The sequence below is a fragment of the Pseudopipra pipra genome, chromosome 3, assembly GCF_036250125.1.
Source record: "Pseudopipra pipra isolate bDixPip1 chromosome 3, bDixPip1.hap1, whole genome shotgun sequence".
Classification (NCBI taxonomy): domain Eukaryota; kingdom Metazoa; phylum Chordata; class Aves; order Passeriformes; family Pipridae; genus Pseudopipra; species Pseudopipra pipra.
Window position 1 is genome coordinate 106,779,189 of NC_087551.1, and position 17,165 is coordinate 106,796,353.

The 17,165-nt window shown below is 44.0% G+C and overlaps 1 protein-coding gene across 4 annotated transcripts in view; it reads right to left on the reverse strand.

The window, feature by feature from the left end:
- The window catches only part of LOC135412145 (protein LYRIC-like), a 29,816-nt gene extending 14,996 nt beyond the window's left edge, over nucleotides 1–14,820 (reverse strand). For 2 of the 4 annotated variants that reach the window (XM_064650606.1, XM_064650604.1), the window contains exons 1-4: nucleotides 14,422–14,819; nucleotides 4,001–4,060; nucleotides 2,740–2,830; nucleotides 1,237–1,305 (exon numbers count right to left, since the gene is read on the reverse strand). In XM_064650606.1, the coding sequence (XP_064506676.1) occupies nucleotides 1,237–1,305; nucleotides 2,740–2,830; nucleotides 4,001–4,060; nucleotides 14,422–14,736 (535 nt within the window). In that variant the 5' untranslated portion in view covers nucleotides 14,737–14,819. Of the gene's footprint in view, nucleotides 1–1,236; nucleotides 1,306–2,739; nucleotides 2,831–4,000; nucleotides 4,061–14,421 lie in introns of all 4 variants that reach the window. The other 2 variants (XM_064650605.1, XM_064650603.1) reach the window with 2 other exon arrangements.
- Nucleotides 14,821–17,165: the final 2,345 nt, after the last annotated feature.

Genomic DNA, 17,165 nt, shown 5'->3' on the forward strand with positions numbered 1-17,165 from the left:
GTTAGGATTTCTTCCTAGAATACATCTCACTGCTCTGTAAATGCCCATACTAACATGATCATTTGGTTCAGCATCCTGGACGACCCAGGCTCCAGGATCCCACCAAGGGCTTCTGGTCCTTCAACTACAACTTGATCTACTGAGCTCCCTTTCCTGGGTCAGCAAAGCACTTAATGCCTGCATGACCTTAGGGTTAAACCATGCATGGTTAACCTTCTGCATGTGCAGCTGGTAACACCCATGCCAACAGGTCAGGTTTACATGAAGAAAGAAATATGGAACCATCTACTTTGCTGGAAAGCAAACAGAGACCTCAGCATCTTAATCCCTTAGAGACTCATCCAGGTATTTAACTGTTGATAATCCAAGAGTTAAAAATCCAAGCTCTTGATTTAATAATCAAAAAGCAAAAAGTAGTCCTAAAATGTCTGTATATTTTCATATTAAAATTTGCTGTTCATTTTCCTTCAATTTTAGTAGAGCATCTGAGAGCACTTTAAGACAGTCTTATTGCAGACAGTGCACAAACTCACACACATATATCCAGCTGCAACTCCCAATTCCAAATTCCTATCTTAGCTGTATAAGCTATATTACTGTAATATATTAAATTTACAGGTTATTTTGATTATTTTATCACAGATAATGAAAACACTTTCAAATGCCTTAATTCCATGACCCGTTTCATATAGTGGTTATTACATATAGCATGATTAGTAGAAATGTATGTAGGTATAAGTGCATGGCAGACACCTTGAAATACCCAGAGGAAAATCATGGAGTGAGCAGAAAGTGTTGTTTCATTTTACCTCATTAGGATAAGAGTATATCCCCCTGTCATAGTTCTTTACTCTGGGCAGGCCTGGACTAAAGGACCTGTTTGGAACTGAGCAAATTACATGGGTTTTTATACATCCATTATCAGAAAATTTCTTCTGTCAAGCCAGGCAAAAGTAAGTAACCCACACAACACCAATCCTTTAGTAGATCTTAGATCTAACAGACACCTGCTTTCAGTGTCCTGTGGGTAATGCTATGTGTTTTAATGAGAACCTGGAGTAAAAGGCAAACTCCCAAGTAAGAGCTCCCAAGGCTCTTTTCTAAAGTAAATAGCCTCAGTAAGTGCAAAGACTTTGCTGTCAAATGACGAATAGAGCAAACAGAAAGATGCTGGGAAGTGAGGAGGGGTGACAAGCCTGGCCAGATCAGGTGTGTGAACTGAGCCTGTACATTTACCTTTTTGTTTCAGCCTTTCCTTCCTTAAGTGTCTCTTTTCACGGCTGCTGATCTTGGTCTGCCAAACTCCTACAACAGAGAGCAAAGTTCATTTTCAAGCTAACAAAGAACTTCCTTTATTGGCTTTACTGCTTAGCCCAAGGTGAATAGCTATCTGATTGTTTCTGATGTTGACTGTAAAAGTGGTTGCAGGTCTCCTGCAACATCTCCCCTGTGTGCAGCCTTTGCTGCCTCTGCAGAAATGTGTTACATAAGAAATCCCCATCACAAACCTGTCTGTCATGTGTCCTGACCCACATAACTGCACATATTCTCCTCTCCTGTGTGTCAGCTGATGTGACACCCCTTTCCCTCAGGGGAGATGTCATAGCAGAGCATCAACCACCTTGTATATTTGTCAGCAGGGAGAAATTAATGAAAATCTCAACTGTTAAATAAGGTTTCAATTTACTGGGTTTCTCTAGCCCTGAACATACTCTAAGACTTATTCGGATGTGTGGACAGCCTCTACCACTCAGCTAGTTTCCACATACAATTGTTCACACCAGTGGGGCCACATTCTACCTCTGTCCATGCTCTCCATGACCCAAGAAGTCAGAGGAGGGACCTGCAGCACAAATGGTTAATGAAGAAAAAACAGAGTCCCTAGATTTGACCAAGACAAACACTTTCTTTTTCTGAAGTATCCACAAATAACACATGAAACAGTTCAGCTGGCTCATCCATTCAGAAAAACTACAGATCCATTTGAAGAAAGCCTCTACTGTGTCCCCTTTTCCCCCAGCAGCCTTGCAGGCCCTCTGACACCAGGCCCCAGGAAGGACTCCGGACCAACAGCAAGCAAGGGCTTCTTTTGCTCTCACCACCACACTAATCACATTATAATCTTTTAAGCCCAGAAAAGCTTAGAATTTGTTGTTTTCAATATTACCCTTGGTGGGGGAAGGCACAGAGGGGCTCATGGGATGCAATGTATTTTCCAATGAAATTCTAGCTGCCTGAGCCTTGCTGGCCTCTGCCAGATTTCTCTGCAGATCTGCTTGCAAACAAAGATCTTGGCTCTGCTCACTGGCATGCTGGAAGTTGGCTGTATATTACCCCAGTGCCTTTACCAGCCTCAGTCACGGCACAACAATACACTGCCTGGGAAGGCCACAGCTCCAGCTGCGGATCAGCATAGCAGGGGCCACAGGAGTAGAGGAAGAGCATGAAGACAGGACCTTGCTGCCCCATGGGCCTCTGATCACTTCAGAGATGCTTCTTCACCTGCAGATTTGCCACCCTTGTGAAGATGCTCAGGATCTGAGCAGCGTGGCAGGAAAGCACATGGCCCCTGTCCCCGTAGTAAGAAGCAGGTGATAGAAACAACTCTCAAACTGGCAACTTTCTCCAACAGTGCAGAACACTGGAACAGTTGAGAAGACCTCCCTGTTGACATATTTCATCCTGTGTTACTGTTTGGTAATATATATTAGGTAACAGAATAACCAAATCTTTTTTTACCTTCCTCTTCTTGCAGTTTGTCTTTTTCCACAGAAAGCAGATCTTTTGGCACCTCCTTGTCTGAGCACTGGATTTTCCTCTTCTTCTTGGGCTACAGTATACAGGAGATACACAGCAGAAAGATAAAACAGGTATTTGTTACATTTCATCATGAAGAAAAAGAGAGTCAGGGCAGTAGTTTTGAAAGGGAGACCACCCATGGTACTCAGAGAGAACAAGAGGTTGCTGGAATCCTTAAGTGGGGGCAAAAGTCTTCCTGAGAAGATTTTATTGCAAACTCCAAACCACTAAATGCTGTCACTTTGGGCCTACAAATCTTAATTTATCTGCTAGATTAGAAAGCTCACATTTTTATTCAGGTACCTGCTCTGTAGAAGATTTGCATTCTTCATTTCTAAGTCCTAATTTTCTGCCTATAAAAGAGAAAAGTCTGAAAGTATTTACCCCCTTCAAAAGCAGGAATGCTGAAATCAAGAATTAGGACCCTACCAATGCTTTAAAAAAAAAAAAATCAAGAACACCAAAACCATGGAACAGCCCATTTTTAATGAAGGTATCTGTAGTTTACACTAGTCTGAAAGGGCATGGGAGTAGCTGAGCCCATTTTCAGTTGAAACAGTAGAGCTAACCTTAAGCCTTCAGTTTTGAATGTTGTAGTTTAAACACAGTGGTTCTTGACTTTTCCAAGATGGGAAACCCCTGCCAGAAACAGTTCCCTGGCCAGGCTCAGGGGCTGCTCCTCATTTAGAATCATAGAATCACTGAAAGGCTTAGGAGGGACCTTAAAGATAATCCAGTTTCCACTGCCCTACCATGGCAGGGACACCTTTCACTAGACCAAATTGCTCAAAACCCCATCCAGCCTGGCCTTGAACACATCCACAACTTCTCTGGGCAACTTGGAAGTTGGAACTTGGAAGTGTCTTGGCACTGACCCTTTCCCCCACACCAATACGACTGCTCAATGCCCAAGATAAAACCCTTAAACAGATCCAAGGACACGTATCCTGTCAGAGCTGGAAATGGAATACAGGAGATCCCAGCACACACTTGGGCTTGGATGATGAGACCATCCCATTTATGGTGACAGTTACAATCACTACAGTGTGACTGTGCCAGAAAATTACATGGTCTTATATTCCTAAGTCATCCCTTAAGTGCACCAAAACCAGGAAGAAAAAATTACCTTAAAAAAGGGAACATTCTTAAAACAACTGTCTCTTCAAAGACAACATATAAACTCTAAAACTCTTGCTGGTACCTTGAGGAGCTTTTTCTCTCTGATGTTGACTGATGTGATAACTTGGCCATTTACTGGGACCTAGAAGATGGACAGTAAAAAAATGTATTATGGAATATATACATGCATGTGTTTGTATGTGTAAATATACATGTAAATACAATTACTTCAAAACCTTCCTATAAAACTTATAATACTCTGAAAGACACAGCTAAATAACCTGCTGTACAAATCTGGGCTAGAATTTCTGGCCTTGTTCTAATTGGAGTAATTTATTCCAAATTAATTAAGAGTGTTAGCTAAGCCTTTATGAATGTAAATCCAGAAACTCCACATAGATTTATTCCAAAGCAGACATATTTGTGGTTTATCCTAAGATTTGTCTAGGATCAAAGTTGTTTTTCAAATAGGGTAAGCCTGTCTTAAAACAACAGCATAGACAGGAGAAGTCTTATTTCAATTCTTGTTTACTGGTTGGGGTGGACCTTATCAAATCTATCTGGCCAGCTAAAAGAATGGCTTTCATCCTACCTAGACCCTGTAAAGTAAACAATGAAAGTTTAAGGACTTTTTAAATTATGGTTTGATTAATGTCTCAGCTGTCTCAGAATTCCCTGGCAATGGCCAGCCTCCAGATACAGAGATGGGAGAGTGTAAATCTGCAGCTGACACAGCAAGGGCTGTGCCAAAAAGGGCCACTGTACACTATGCAGAGCCAGCAGCATCCAAGACAAGGCAGAACCTCCTTCCACTTGTGGCTGCTCACCCTTCTCATAAGTCATCTCTGTCCATGAGACAGTGTGGCAGTGATTAGTTACCAGCAAATAAAATCCCCTGGGTGACTGCCCATGCCTGTCCCTGTCAAGCTCAGTGGGGCAGTAGTCCTTCAGACTGTTAGAGCTCATCTCTTTGGTATTTTGGGGATTTCAGAGCTATTTTTCACAAGTCTCAGAAAGGTCTAGCTTGAAGTACAAGTTAAAGACAGCATGAGAGGCACCTGCATGCTGGCAAGTGCTTTGTCCCTGGAGGTGCTTGCTTGGAATTCCAGACCAGTTACAAGCCTGTGGTGGACAAGGACCCAGCAGGCTGGTGTTCATCTGATGTACCACAATTATTAGGAGGGAAAGCTCCAGAATTGTGGAGTTTGCACACAGACAATACTGATTCTAGGTCTTCCAGTAAAATATCACAGTAACAGGGGACAAAACCCCTGCCTGTTATATCAGTAATTAATTCCACCAGCTTCATATTATAAACTTAAGCCAAAGTGGTCCACATCTCTTCCATCTCCCTTAGCTGTCAATTGCAAACAATATTATTGTTACAATTATATTGTTCTGAACATTCACTAGCAAAATAATTACTTCTGTGTTAAAATCCATTACATTTTGTAATAGCTAGCAAGGCCATTTTGGATTTTCCCACGGGCAGTCATCTCTCTTCTAAGACTCTCAGGTTCATTTACTAGAGGCACTCCATAAACCCCACCACAAAAGAAACCATTTTCCATCTCCTGCTCTGTTCAAGGAAAAAATCCCACTCTACCTGCAGCAGGAAGGGAAGTAGCCTCTCACATATGATGTGGGACATAAAATACAAAACCAGGAGTATTTGCTGAAAATCTGAACCATGTGGAAATGGAAAAACCTGAGCTTACACTATTCCTTGTTTCTCAGCATATGCTTCTGTCCACTTTAATGTGTGAAAATACAAATAAGATCATGTCTTAGTGAAGAACAATTCCTATGCAAAATGGAATATGGGGGGAGGTGACTTTCCACTATATGACAGAGGACTTCAGGAAAGCTGAATTTTATGTGATGAATACAAGAAGGGATTACTGGAGGAAGCCACACAACATGTAAGTGCAATATTCCTTTCTAGTCTCATAAAACCCTGATGATTTCCCAGTTCTCATAATGCAATCTAAAGGCTTTGTAAATGGACCTCCCAAACAAAGGCACTTTGAGCAAGACTGCCACCGTGGGCACAGAAACAGCAGTGGCAACTTAGGAGGCAAGGAGGATGCTCTCTTGCCTTCTTTCAGACACACACAGAGGATAAGAGACATCCCACCTCCTGTTAGCCTCTCTTTACATCAAGATGCTTCTGCAAGTATAAGAGACTACAGGCAAAGACAAGGAGATGTCAAGATTAAGGACATGCAACTGCCTTCCTGCCCTAGGCTGCCCTAACGGAGCACAGCCCAAGGCTGTACAGAGCCCTGACGTAGGCAATGAGAACTCCAGAGGGAAAATGTTGAATGCAACAGAGGATTAAGGAAGATGGAAACTATATTGACTCTGACAGACTTGTCTCAGCTGGGGCAGGATCACGTTCCTAGATCTTCTCTCCGTATAAATGACAGCAAGCAAGAAGCTGGAAAAATTGCAGCACTTTGTTTTAGCTCTTTGCCAACCTGACTGTTTTTATACAGGTAAAACCTGTATGCTTTTACCAGACAAGCACAACATTTACTACTTAAATGTTATTTCATCTGCTAGACAAACATCCCCCTCTCTCTCCGTTACTGACTAAGAGGTTAAAAATATACTGTTGACAGTCATTTACTATATTCCAGGGGTCTTCATGGTGACTGACTGGCTGCTCAGCCCTAAGTACCCACCTGGGACTCCTGAACCTTGTTGCATCCTTCCTAATGATCACCTTAGTGCAAAACAATATCACACTTGACCACTGACTGATGCTCTCACCAAACAGCCCACTGCAGTGATGCTCTTCTTTCAAACCTGAAATATTTGTTGCTTCTTCACCGTCCTTCAGTATAGCAGCATATATAATATATATAATAGCAGTGATTCCCTTCCTTTCATCACCAAGAATTTTTACTGAGTTCTACTTCCTTTCAGTGGAAAGGTATTATGTTAGCCTGACCTTTTGTATCAAATCCTGCCTTTATCCAACCCCTTTTCAGGCAGTAAGCTGGCTGTGTGGCTGAGGAACCCCACCCTACCCTATTCTTCCCTTTCAAAGCCCTCAGGGTAAGGGATTAGTCATGCCTCTTTATCATGCCGTTTGGCCATTCTGAAAAGGGAAAAGGAATTTTCATTATTTTATTGCATTTAACCTAATGGAATCATTAAAGAGATATGAATATTGTCAGGGTAAATTTTTTCTCAATGAAAAACGTAGTTTTGTACAGGGAAAACACATCTAAACCCACCACATAAAGTGACTTTATAAAGTCATCAATGCAATTCCAAATACATTAAATATATGCAGAGAAGCAGAATGGGGACTTTTAGTGGAATAAGACTTAGCATATTAATTTCTACTCACATTCTATGGAACAATAGGAAGATTATTTTTAGTTCATGGCCATTTGCTTCGTGACCCAGTGGAACAGGATTTCCCCCACACCCCCTGCCTTTTTTCCCTTTTTATGTAACCTAAGTTTATATTTCTGATGATTGCTCTGAAACTAGCAATTTCTGATTGATTTTTTTGAGCTAGTGTTTAATTTATTTTATGCTGTTAATATAGTTCTACATAAAGCCTCAAAGAAAGGAGGCAAAGTGACAGGTCTTCAAATGTTACAAAATACTGAGTTTAATCATTAGTATATAAACCGTGTATTTGAAGCCATAAAGCTGTACCCCTAGAGACTTACCTTTATGCATTTCAATAATTTTGTGAGACTAGTCAGTTTTGTAAAACCCAACACCTTTGTAAGTGTCTATCAGATCAGGCAGCCTGCTTTCACATCTCAGTGCCACCAACTGGTTACAGGATTAATTAAAAATTGTGTGAATATCAGCTTCACGTTCGCTAACTGCCCTTTGTCCCTCTTGGGGAAGGTGCTTAAAATTGCCTTCCTTAGGAAGGCATGGAAAGGTTTGCCCAGTAGAGGGATACTAGGACAAAATAAACTCAGCCTATGAAACCCAAGGGGAGCTATTATATGCTTCACACACTGGAAATCAGGGAATTCATTTAAGAACATGAATAAAATTCAGAAAATTGTTTTCAGCTACCACTTTCAGAAAACTCAAATTAAGTGAGTTGGACACTGGAAATGAAAGGAAGCAAGACTACCCCATTCTGGCAGGGGGTCTGTGAACACAAAACCATTTCCAGATTTAAGAAATACTTCAATTAAATTGTTTCTTAGTGTTCATTTCCAGTGCAAAAACCATTTTATTTTTTTCACTTTATATTACAACACAAAATAAATGTGGTGGATTTAGGCTAAAAGGCAATACTGGTATGACAAAAGTAACACCAAAATGCACCAAATTAAAAAAATAAGGGAAGGGGGAGGAGAAAAGAACAAAAGGAAAGGAATTTCTAACCAGGGCACTACATAACCTTCCTTAAATACGCTGTGTTATACTGAACAAGGTATCACTACACTCTCAGATTTCTCAGTAGATGTTCAACAAGAACTTTATCACCCTCAGCACCCTCTGGAAGATCTGGTCTTTACTCCCTACTCTCCACGCTATGCGTTGGATATTTGCACCACCGCTTGCACTCCCGTTTGCTCTCTGCAGATGGGTTCTGGTCTCCTGTGCACAGAGTGGGGGCTCAGCCACAGGGTGAGCAAACCCAAGTGCTGCTGTGGCCAGACAGCAGCTGTATTGCTCCATCCGCAGACAATGAGCAACCCGCATGACAAATGTGTTGGGAAATGAAGCAGCACTGGCTCTCATTAATTCTGATCCAGATTTTCATAAATGGAAGCAGACATCCTGGCCAGTCTGGCTTTGCCACATGGTCTTGTGCTGATGATGGACTGCACTCTGGGAGTCTTATTCCCTGTATCAGTGGGAACCAGGTGAATGGGAAAGGACGAGACTGCATTTGTCGGAGGAGAAAGGATGGGGTTTAGGCAGAGGCAAAGGCCACCAGAGAGACAGGAAAGTATCAGCTTCAAAGAAAATTACTCATTCAATCCTAACAACTAGAGAAAGGGTAACACAATGCCAATTTCTGCTAAGGTGACAATGAGAAGCCAAAAATTCCCCATATTTGGTTCATTAGCAAAGGAAACTGAGGGCTCTTCATGAATGGCAGAAGAACATAAAGGAGCTTCTTTGTGGCATGGCTTTTCACAACACTGCACAGATATACCTGCAAAGGGGAGGGAAAAGAGAGCAGGATCTTGGTTTGTGATAAATACTGTAATTACTATTAGTAATAATATTAATAATAAGCTTATTACTACTAGCTATTATTTGTATATGTTAATGGAATGTTTTCCCTGAAAAAATCACGTCAGACAAATGTGTTCTGAGTAGGAAAGAAGAGTCTGTTGGAAGGTAAAATTACATGGGAAACATACACAATGAATAGACAGAATTATATGAGAAATACACACCGGGAACACCTGAAATTTCCCCCTTTGCTTAAGGCCTCTCACTTAGAAAAGAAAGGGGTAGGGGTCCCATCAAATGGATGCTCCAAGAACCACATGGAAAAGGATCAGCGCAGAAAACCTGTTCCTCTGCACATATTCCCAGGGATGAAGTTGCCCATAGGAACCCCTTGAGCACAAACACAGGTTGATGACAAGAAGTGAGGACCAGAACTGCAGCTGTAGCCATTCATATCCATAAGTAATTTCAAGAGAAAACTTAGGGAAGCAGCCCTAGGATGATGCTGCCTACATTACGTATCCTCCTGCTGGCCAGCCTTCCCAGGACACACAAGAAGCCATACACAGCAGCCATAAACACATGGAGCTGACGGGTACCTGCCTCTGTTCAGCTGCTCTTATCATCTGGGGAAAGAAAGAAACCTCTGTGAGTGGATTAAAACCACTGTTGAGAAGAGGAATGAAGAAATCAATTTCTTGGGATCTGCTATTCTGATTAATTAGAGCACCATCCCAACAAGGGATAAAGGCTCCATTTTAAGGAGGCAGTTACCAAACTCCAACACTTTTCAGGATACTTTCAAAATTAATTCTCATCCAAGACAGCTGTATAAAAATAATTGTGCAACTGTGTTGCTTTGGCATGAAGAATACTGTGTAACCTGAAGAGGTAAAAGAAAAGATCTGTCTGCAAAACCTCTGGAGCTGAGGGGATGGACCTTTAGTTCTGGTACAGTTAAGCAAGCTCTGCAACAAGCACCTCTACTTCATAAAGACACTTCTGAAAAGCAGAAAGCTTTTTTTTTTTAATGTATCAGATAATAAATATTTTTAGAAGTTGTCTACATTTTTTAGAAGTCACTACATTTGTAAAAAAAAGTTCTTATTTAGAACTGACCAATTTGGAGAACAACCCAAAAACTTTGAATAAACACAAACCCCAACACTCAACAGCAATCCCATCCAGATCAGTTGGCTTCCAGCAAGTCTTGCTAGAAATTTCCTGAAAGAAATGAGGGAAAAGGCTATCCTGAAAAAGACTAGACGTCCTCCAGCATAATTTCTAGAAGGTTTTGTGTGTATGTGTGTGTGTCAACAGCCAGAATGTAACTTGTTATGCGTGATGCATAATGAGATCACATTCAAAATGTTCTTGTATGATCATGTGAAGACCATGCATCCATTTGAACAAAGTGGTGGATGAGAGACTGGACATGAGCTGGCAACATGTGCTTGGCAGCCCAGAAAGCCAACTGTGTCCTGGCTGCATCCAAAGTAGTGTGGGCAGCAGATTGAGGGATAGGATGCTGCCCCTCTACTCCGCTCTGGTGAGACCCCACCTCAAGTACTGCATCCAGCCCTGGGGTCCCCAGCACAGGAAGGACATTGATCTGCTGGAGCAAGCCCAGAGGAGGCCACCAAGCTGATGAGGGATGGAGCACTTCTGCTATGAGGAAAGGCTGAGGGAATTAGGATTGTTCAGCCTGGAAAGAAGGCTTCAGGGTGACTCTCCTGCTTCCAGCCGGGACAGGGCTAATTTTTTGCAGTACCAGGAGGTGGCATGGCCAGGACAAGAAGATTATTTTACACCACCTCACCGTCATTGCTGGGACAGGGGAAAGGGACTCTCTTCTAGGGAGAATGGGTTCCTTCTGGTCAAGTAAGGGTGGCAGAGGGAGCCATCCAGTATTGTCTATTGTCAGGGTTTTTTCTTTTTCTTTTCTTGTACCCTGTCATTAGTATCCTTGCTGTTACTGTTAGTTTTCTTATCTCATTGCTGTTTCCAGTAAATTGTTCTTATCTCAACCTGTGATCTTTGCCTTTTGCCGGCTCCAATTCTCCTCTCCATCCTGCCACTGCAGGGAAAGAGAGGGGGAGGGGGAAAGCAGGGGAGCACGAGAGACCAACAGGTGGTTTGGTGAGTCTTGGTGGGGACACTGAATTGGGGAGTATGATTCCTTAACCACAACAGTGACCTAACTAAGGCCTCCCAGTACCTGAAGGGAACTTACAGGAAAGATGGGGCAAGAGCATGTAGTGAAAGGACAAGGGGGAATGGGTTCAAATTGAAGGAGGGTTTAGATTAGATATTAGGAAAAAATTATTTACTGTAAGCGTGGTGAGGCACTGGCACAAGTTGCCCAGAGAAGCTGTGGCTTCTCCATCGCTAGAAGTGTTCAAGGCTGGGTTGGATGGGGCTCTGAGCAACCTGGTCTAGAGGAAGGTGTCCCTGCCCATGGCAGGGGTTTGGTCCAAAACAGACCATTCTATGATCCTGTGAGAGTTTGTTCAATAGACTTATCTCACATGGGCTGTGGAAGCCACTTAGTCTGGGTCTAACAGTGCACAGCCTGCTCTGGGACTAGTCATCCCTCCAGGCTCTTACTCTGCCGTACTTGAAGTTAGCAGGTAATGAGATGAAAGGCATGAACGCTGCCTGCCAGCAGCACTGGCACTGGGAGACACCAACACAGTCATGAACTGTTGTATTTTAGTGACTTGGACCCTTGGGAGGGGTTTAGATGGAGGTGGCTGGGCAGACTGGGCTGTGGCTCGGAGCTGTACAGGAGAGGAACCCTGAAGAAAGCTGAAGGCACCTTCAGCTCCTGGGAAGGTGCTGGCTGCCTAATGGGGAGTAGGGGCACACAGAGGGAAGATCAGTCCTACATCAGACAACTGCAGCTGTGTAAGAGCAGATTCTGTGGGAAGGCAGTCTCACAGCCCACCCATGGGGAAGTGACAGAGAATCATTGGCAAACTTGCATCCCAAATTGAAAAAATAATTAACCACCTAGCTGCTTTTAATTAAGATCTTGGCTTATTCACCACTCCAGGATATGCAGATGTTTGGCTGCTGGGATGTATCAACACACCTGAGCACTGGAGGCAATTGTCTCTTGGCTTCATACCTCAGCAGGCAGCAGAGAGGGGCTCCCGTCCTGTAAGACATGCATACCCCAGCTTATGGTATTGGCCATGTCTATGGATGGGAGACTTTCTTATCAATAATACCTCTGATACTGCCTTGGTGGAGATTTTCATATGCAAATTTCAGCATATCAAAGGTGTTTTGCTGTTCTGGCATCCTTGCATCAGCTAAGTGCCAAAGCAGCATGCAGCGTTTTACACTTATGTAAGGAGATAAAGTTTTTGCCTCAAGGATATGATGTTCCAACGACAGAGATAACATGATGGGAAATGACAAGAAGCAGTGGAGAAGGGGGGGTGGGGAAAAGAAAACAAAAGAGACAAATAGAGAAGAGAAAGGGCAGGGTACTGTCGTGGGAGGACAAGCCTCTGTTTTTCATTTCAGCATGTATGATGTTTTCCCTGGGTTATCTCTCTCTAGGATCTTTGAAGTTATTTTTCTTGATCATCCTCTTCTCATCCTTCACCTCCTCAGGACCATGTTTTCTGTACTCTGCATAATAGTCAGTGAGTCGCATACAGAGGATGATGCTACTCTCTGCAAATGCAACTGTTAGAATCTGGCCCCTCAAGAGTAAGAATCGCTCAGTGCAGGAAAAGATGAGATTAATGGCAGAAACTGCAGATGACTGTAAACAAATTCATCCCTTCAGTTTATACCTCCTCTTCTTTCATTTCTGTTACTCAGGCCTGTGAGATGCAGCACCTCTGATTAGAAGATATCTATCTAAATCAATGTCTTCAGCTTGAACTAATAACCCTGTCATCACCACAGCACCTGGCCTGTCTCTGACACCTTTCTGTTCATGAGAGACAAACACGCTTATTTTATAGCACACTTAAAAAAAATTCCCGAAAATTCATTTTGTTTGTCTTTCTCAGAAATGAGACCAGATGGGTGGGTGTCCCCCCTTCTGCCCTGCACTGCCTGCAATAATTGGTGGCTCTGGAAAATTTTCATTTGTTCTGCAGCCAAATCAAGTTATCTAGTATTGATAATTATAAAGCTTTAATAAAATTGTTGCTGAAGTCCCTCTTCACACCTTGACATGGGCAGTTCTGTCTGGATTGCTTTTTGATTTAATTGTTCTTTACTAATTCAGGGATACCTGTGTTGTCAGGCCAATATTCTGCCCTCAGTGATGAAAGAAAAAAATGCTCTAAAATGAAATAGTCTATTAAAATATATTCAACTAAAAGTTACAACTCCCAGAACAAAATAATAAAACCCTGAAAACTAGTGCTATGATGGAAAGCCTGACATATTTCTGTTCGTGAGGAACAAAACCACTTATTTTATAGCACAGTTAAAAAAAAAAAATCCCTGCAAATTCATTTTGTTTGTCTTTATCAGAAATGAGACCTAGAAGGTAATAGTAACAGATTAAAATGTTCAGAAAAGCTTGATGTATTATTTTTAAATACATATGTATGTTTGGTATGTTCCCCTGAGAGCTGCACTTTACATATTACAGTGCCTCAATGAAATTGTTTTCTGTAATTTACAGCAAGATTTTCTGCCACAGACAGCTTACAGCATGTCAGAGTGACACAGTCATGACAATGTCATACGGAAACTTCAGCACTGTGCATCAAATCAAGCTCACAGCCTGTATTCAACAGGGTGGCATGGTCATCAGCTCAGAGCCACTACCACGTATCAGTGCAATAACAACAAGGCTTTGATTTGGAGTATATTATTAGCCCATTGTATTAACACCACAGTGCCAATACTATTCTTGCATACTCCTTTATACGATGGACATTAACTGGAGCTTTTTTAATTCCCTTCAAAAAGGATGAATCCCATCTGTTGTTATGCTCTTAGACAAAGCGGCGAATGAAAGGCCAGCGCCAGAAATCCCCAGCCAGGTGCTCGGGCAACCTGTCATCTGGATGGCACCACGGGTCTCAGCGGGGAAAGCTCAGCCCCTCACCGCTATATCACACAGAGAGTTCGGGAGGGTGCCGATGTAGGCGGGATTGGATGAGATGGGATGAGATGGGAGGGCTGCAGCCCTGTGGGGCCGGGAGCAGAGGGTGCAGACCGGGCTGTCTGCAGGGCTGTTCTCTGCACGGTGAAAAGGTGCTGGGGAGGAAAGAGGGAAGGATGATCGTCCCGTCCCGGGAGAGCGGGCCAGGCGCGACCCCCCCCCCCCCCCCCCACTAACCTTACCTGCGCCGTGCGCCTTTGTTCCTCCGGCTGCCGCGACGGCAGCGCCCCGGCCGCCCGGCCGCCGGCCCCCGCGAGGGCATCCTCCCCCTCCTCCTCCTCCTCCTCCTCTTCCTCCTCCTCTTGCTCCTGCGCCTCCCCGGCGGCGCGGCGGCGGGGGGGTCCCGGCGCGGCCCGGCGGCCCCGCAGTCCCCGCAGGACCAGGACCATCAGCGCGGCCGCGGCGGCCGCCAGGACCAGCGCCGGCCAGAGCAGCGCCAGCAGCCGCCCCGGCAGCTCCCCCGCGCCCAGCGCCAGCCGCGCCGCCGGCCCCAGCATGGCCGCGCCGCGCCCCGCACCGGGATGCTCCGCTCCGCTCCGCTCCCAAAGTTGGTGCCGGAGCCGCGCTCTCCGCCGCCCGGAGCGGCACCAGTGCGGCTGTGGAGCCGCGCGGGCGGGGGGGACCGGCCGGCCGGGGCGGGGGATGCGGGGGGAGCCGGGGGGCGCGGACACGTCGGTGCTTACGGGAGCCTCGTCGCCAAGGGCTCGGCCGGGAGGGAGGGTGCGCGGTGCGGGAGGGCGGGAATGGGACTCCCCGGGCGCGTGTGAGGCTGGTCTGGGGGCAGGAAGGGGTTAATGCATCGAATAGATCTTCCCTATGAAAGTGGTACATGATGAAAGGAGAACGCGATGCGGTTCGAAGCAGCAGAGCTGCGGGCATCGGCAATGGTTTGAGAGCAGATGTTTGGCCGAGGATCGGCGTATGCAGGGATGCTCGCAAGTGATGCTTTTCTGCAAATTTCCCCCAGTCTAGACAGAGGAGTTTTTAGAGATGTACTTGAGTTGTCAGGCACCGTGACAAACAAGTCGTTATCGAGCACCATCGCTGTGATGATGACAAGCACTGCCATGTAACGCAGCGCGTGATGCGCTCTCATCTCGGGCTGATCCTCAGGGAAATAGCAGTTTACCGCCGCCAGCAGAACGCTGAGCAGAGCGCCTGGAGCCACATCTTTGCTGCGCCCGGATAGGAAATTTCTCCACCCACCTGATGAATAAGTGCAGGTGGTGCTCTCAGAAAGTCTTTTTTTCGAAGTCACTGAGCTTCAGTGGCAAGTTGAGTTTTATCTTGGTCGATCTAGGGGGCCAACCTCCAAGCAATAAATAAGCAGTGAATAGCAGTGAACTGGAGTGAGCCCTTCATTCAGAAGTGTGTCTCAGTATGTTTGTGACTCACACCTGTCACAAGCTCAGTGGCATTCACTAGGGGCTATTACTACAAAATAAGATAGTAAATAAAGCTTATTTAACTAGAACAGCATAAAAAGTTATGTTTGTAGTTAACCCAGCACAGAAAAGGGGCTGGTAGGGGAATGGCTTTCATCTGTCAAGGCTTTATTTCACCCAGCAGGGACTGCTCTCTCCTGACCATGGATCCAAGTGCTGGAGCTCAAGCTCAAACACACGCCCATGGAAAAGATAGCAAAGCGGAAGGCTCATTATCCACCCTTCCATTGGATTACCAACTCTTCAGGGATGAAAGATTTATTATTCCCATGTCCTGGGCCTAATTCCAATACATCCTAAACAAGTCTTGGTCTTGAAAGCATCATAAGGTGTTAAAGTGCTCTGGAAATTTCCAGACAAAATACAGGAGAATTGTCAATGAAACGATGTGCTGAATGACTTTATGGGGAGAAGAAGGTTTTGGGAGGGAGGGAGAAATGCTTAATACACAGAAGAGTTCTGTGGGGATACAGTGGTACTTCAAACACTGTTGTTGGGGTGGGAAGCTTCTATTTAAACATAGATCCCACAAGTTATCATTTTCTGTGTCTCCTACTGCCTATCTTCTAAAATTCAGCACTGACTAATCTTGTGGTCTGAAGCCTCAGGAATTTGAGTGGTTTTGTACCTAAGCCCTGATACTGATTTCTTATGAGAATATGTTTATCTTGTATCCATCTGGAACCCTGAGCTGGTAACTGCAAATGTCAGAGACAAGGGGACTTCTCCTGAAGTTAAAAGTGGCAGTTATCTGATTAGTTTAGATACTTGTCTTTTATTTTTTCCCCTGTCTTTATTTCTCTGTTCGTAAAAGGAAGGTAAGTATCTTCAGGTCTGAGCGGTTAAAAAGTGTACAATCTATGCCTCGGATCATAAATAAATCCACTACTTTCAACTCATCTAAATTAAGTTGCTGTTCTTTTTCTGGGGAAACATAAGCTGAAAGACATTTCAGGAGTCAGCATTGCTTAATTGACTATGAGATTACTGCTTTGCAACATTCCTTTCTATTTCTTTTTTTCTTCAATAAAGGCAATTAGTGTGGCTGGCCTCTAATGGCATTTATTTTCAAAGATAATCATCATCATATTAGACTTTTTTTCCTAGTATTATTACAGTCTTATTAAGCAGCATATCCCACCATTGTTCTATGAAAATAGCACAAATTATTGTCATGTAATGTTATATGGCAAGCCTGAAATTTTATTGCAAGCCTGAGAAAATACTTTTCTATTTATGTGTGACATGAACTAATTGCAAATTTCGGATAGGAAGTTGTTCTCCATTCAGACTTAGACAGAAAATCCAATAATCAGGAGCTGGAATCACATATTTGTTGTAGATCAAAATGTGGTGGATGTTCACAAAATAATGCAGCTGCTAATGCCTGTGGAGTCCTGTTCAAACCTGTCTGCTTCTGCATGCACAGTTAGTCTTTCAGGGTGCTGAAATGATGAAAGTAGGCTTTGGGGAGTTTTCTG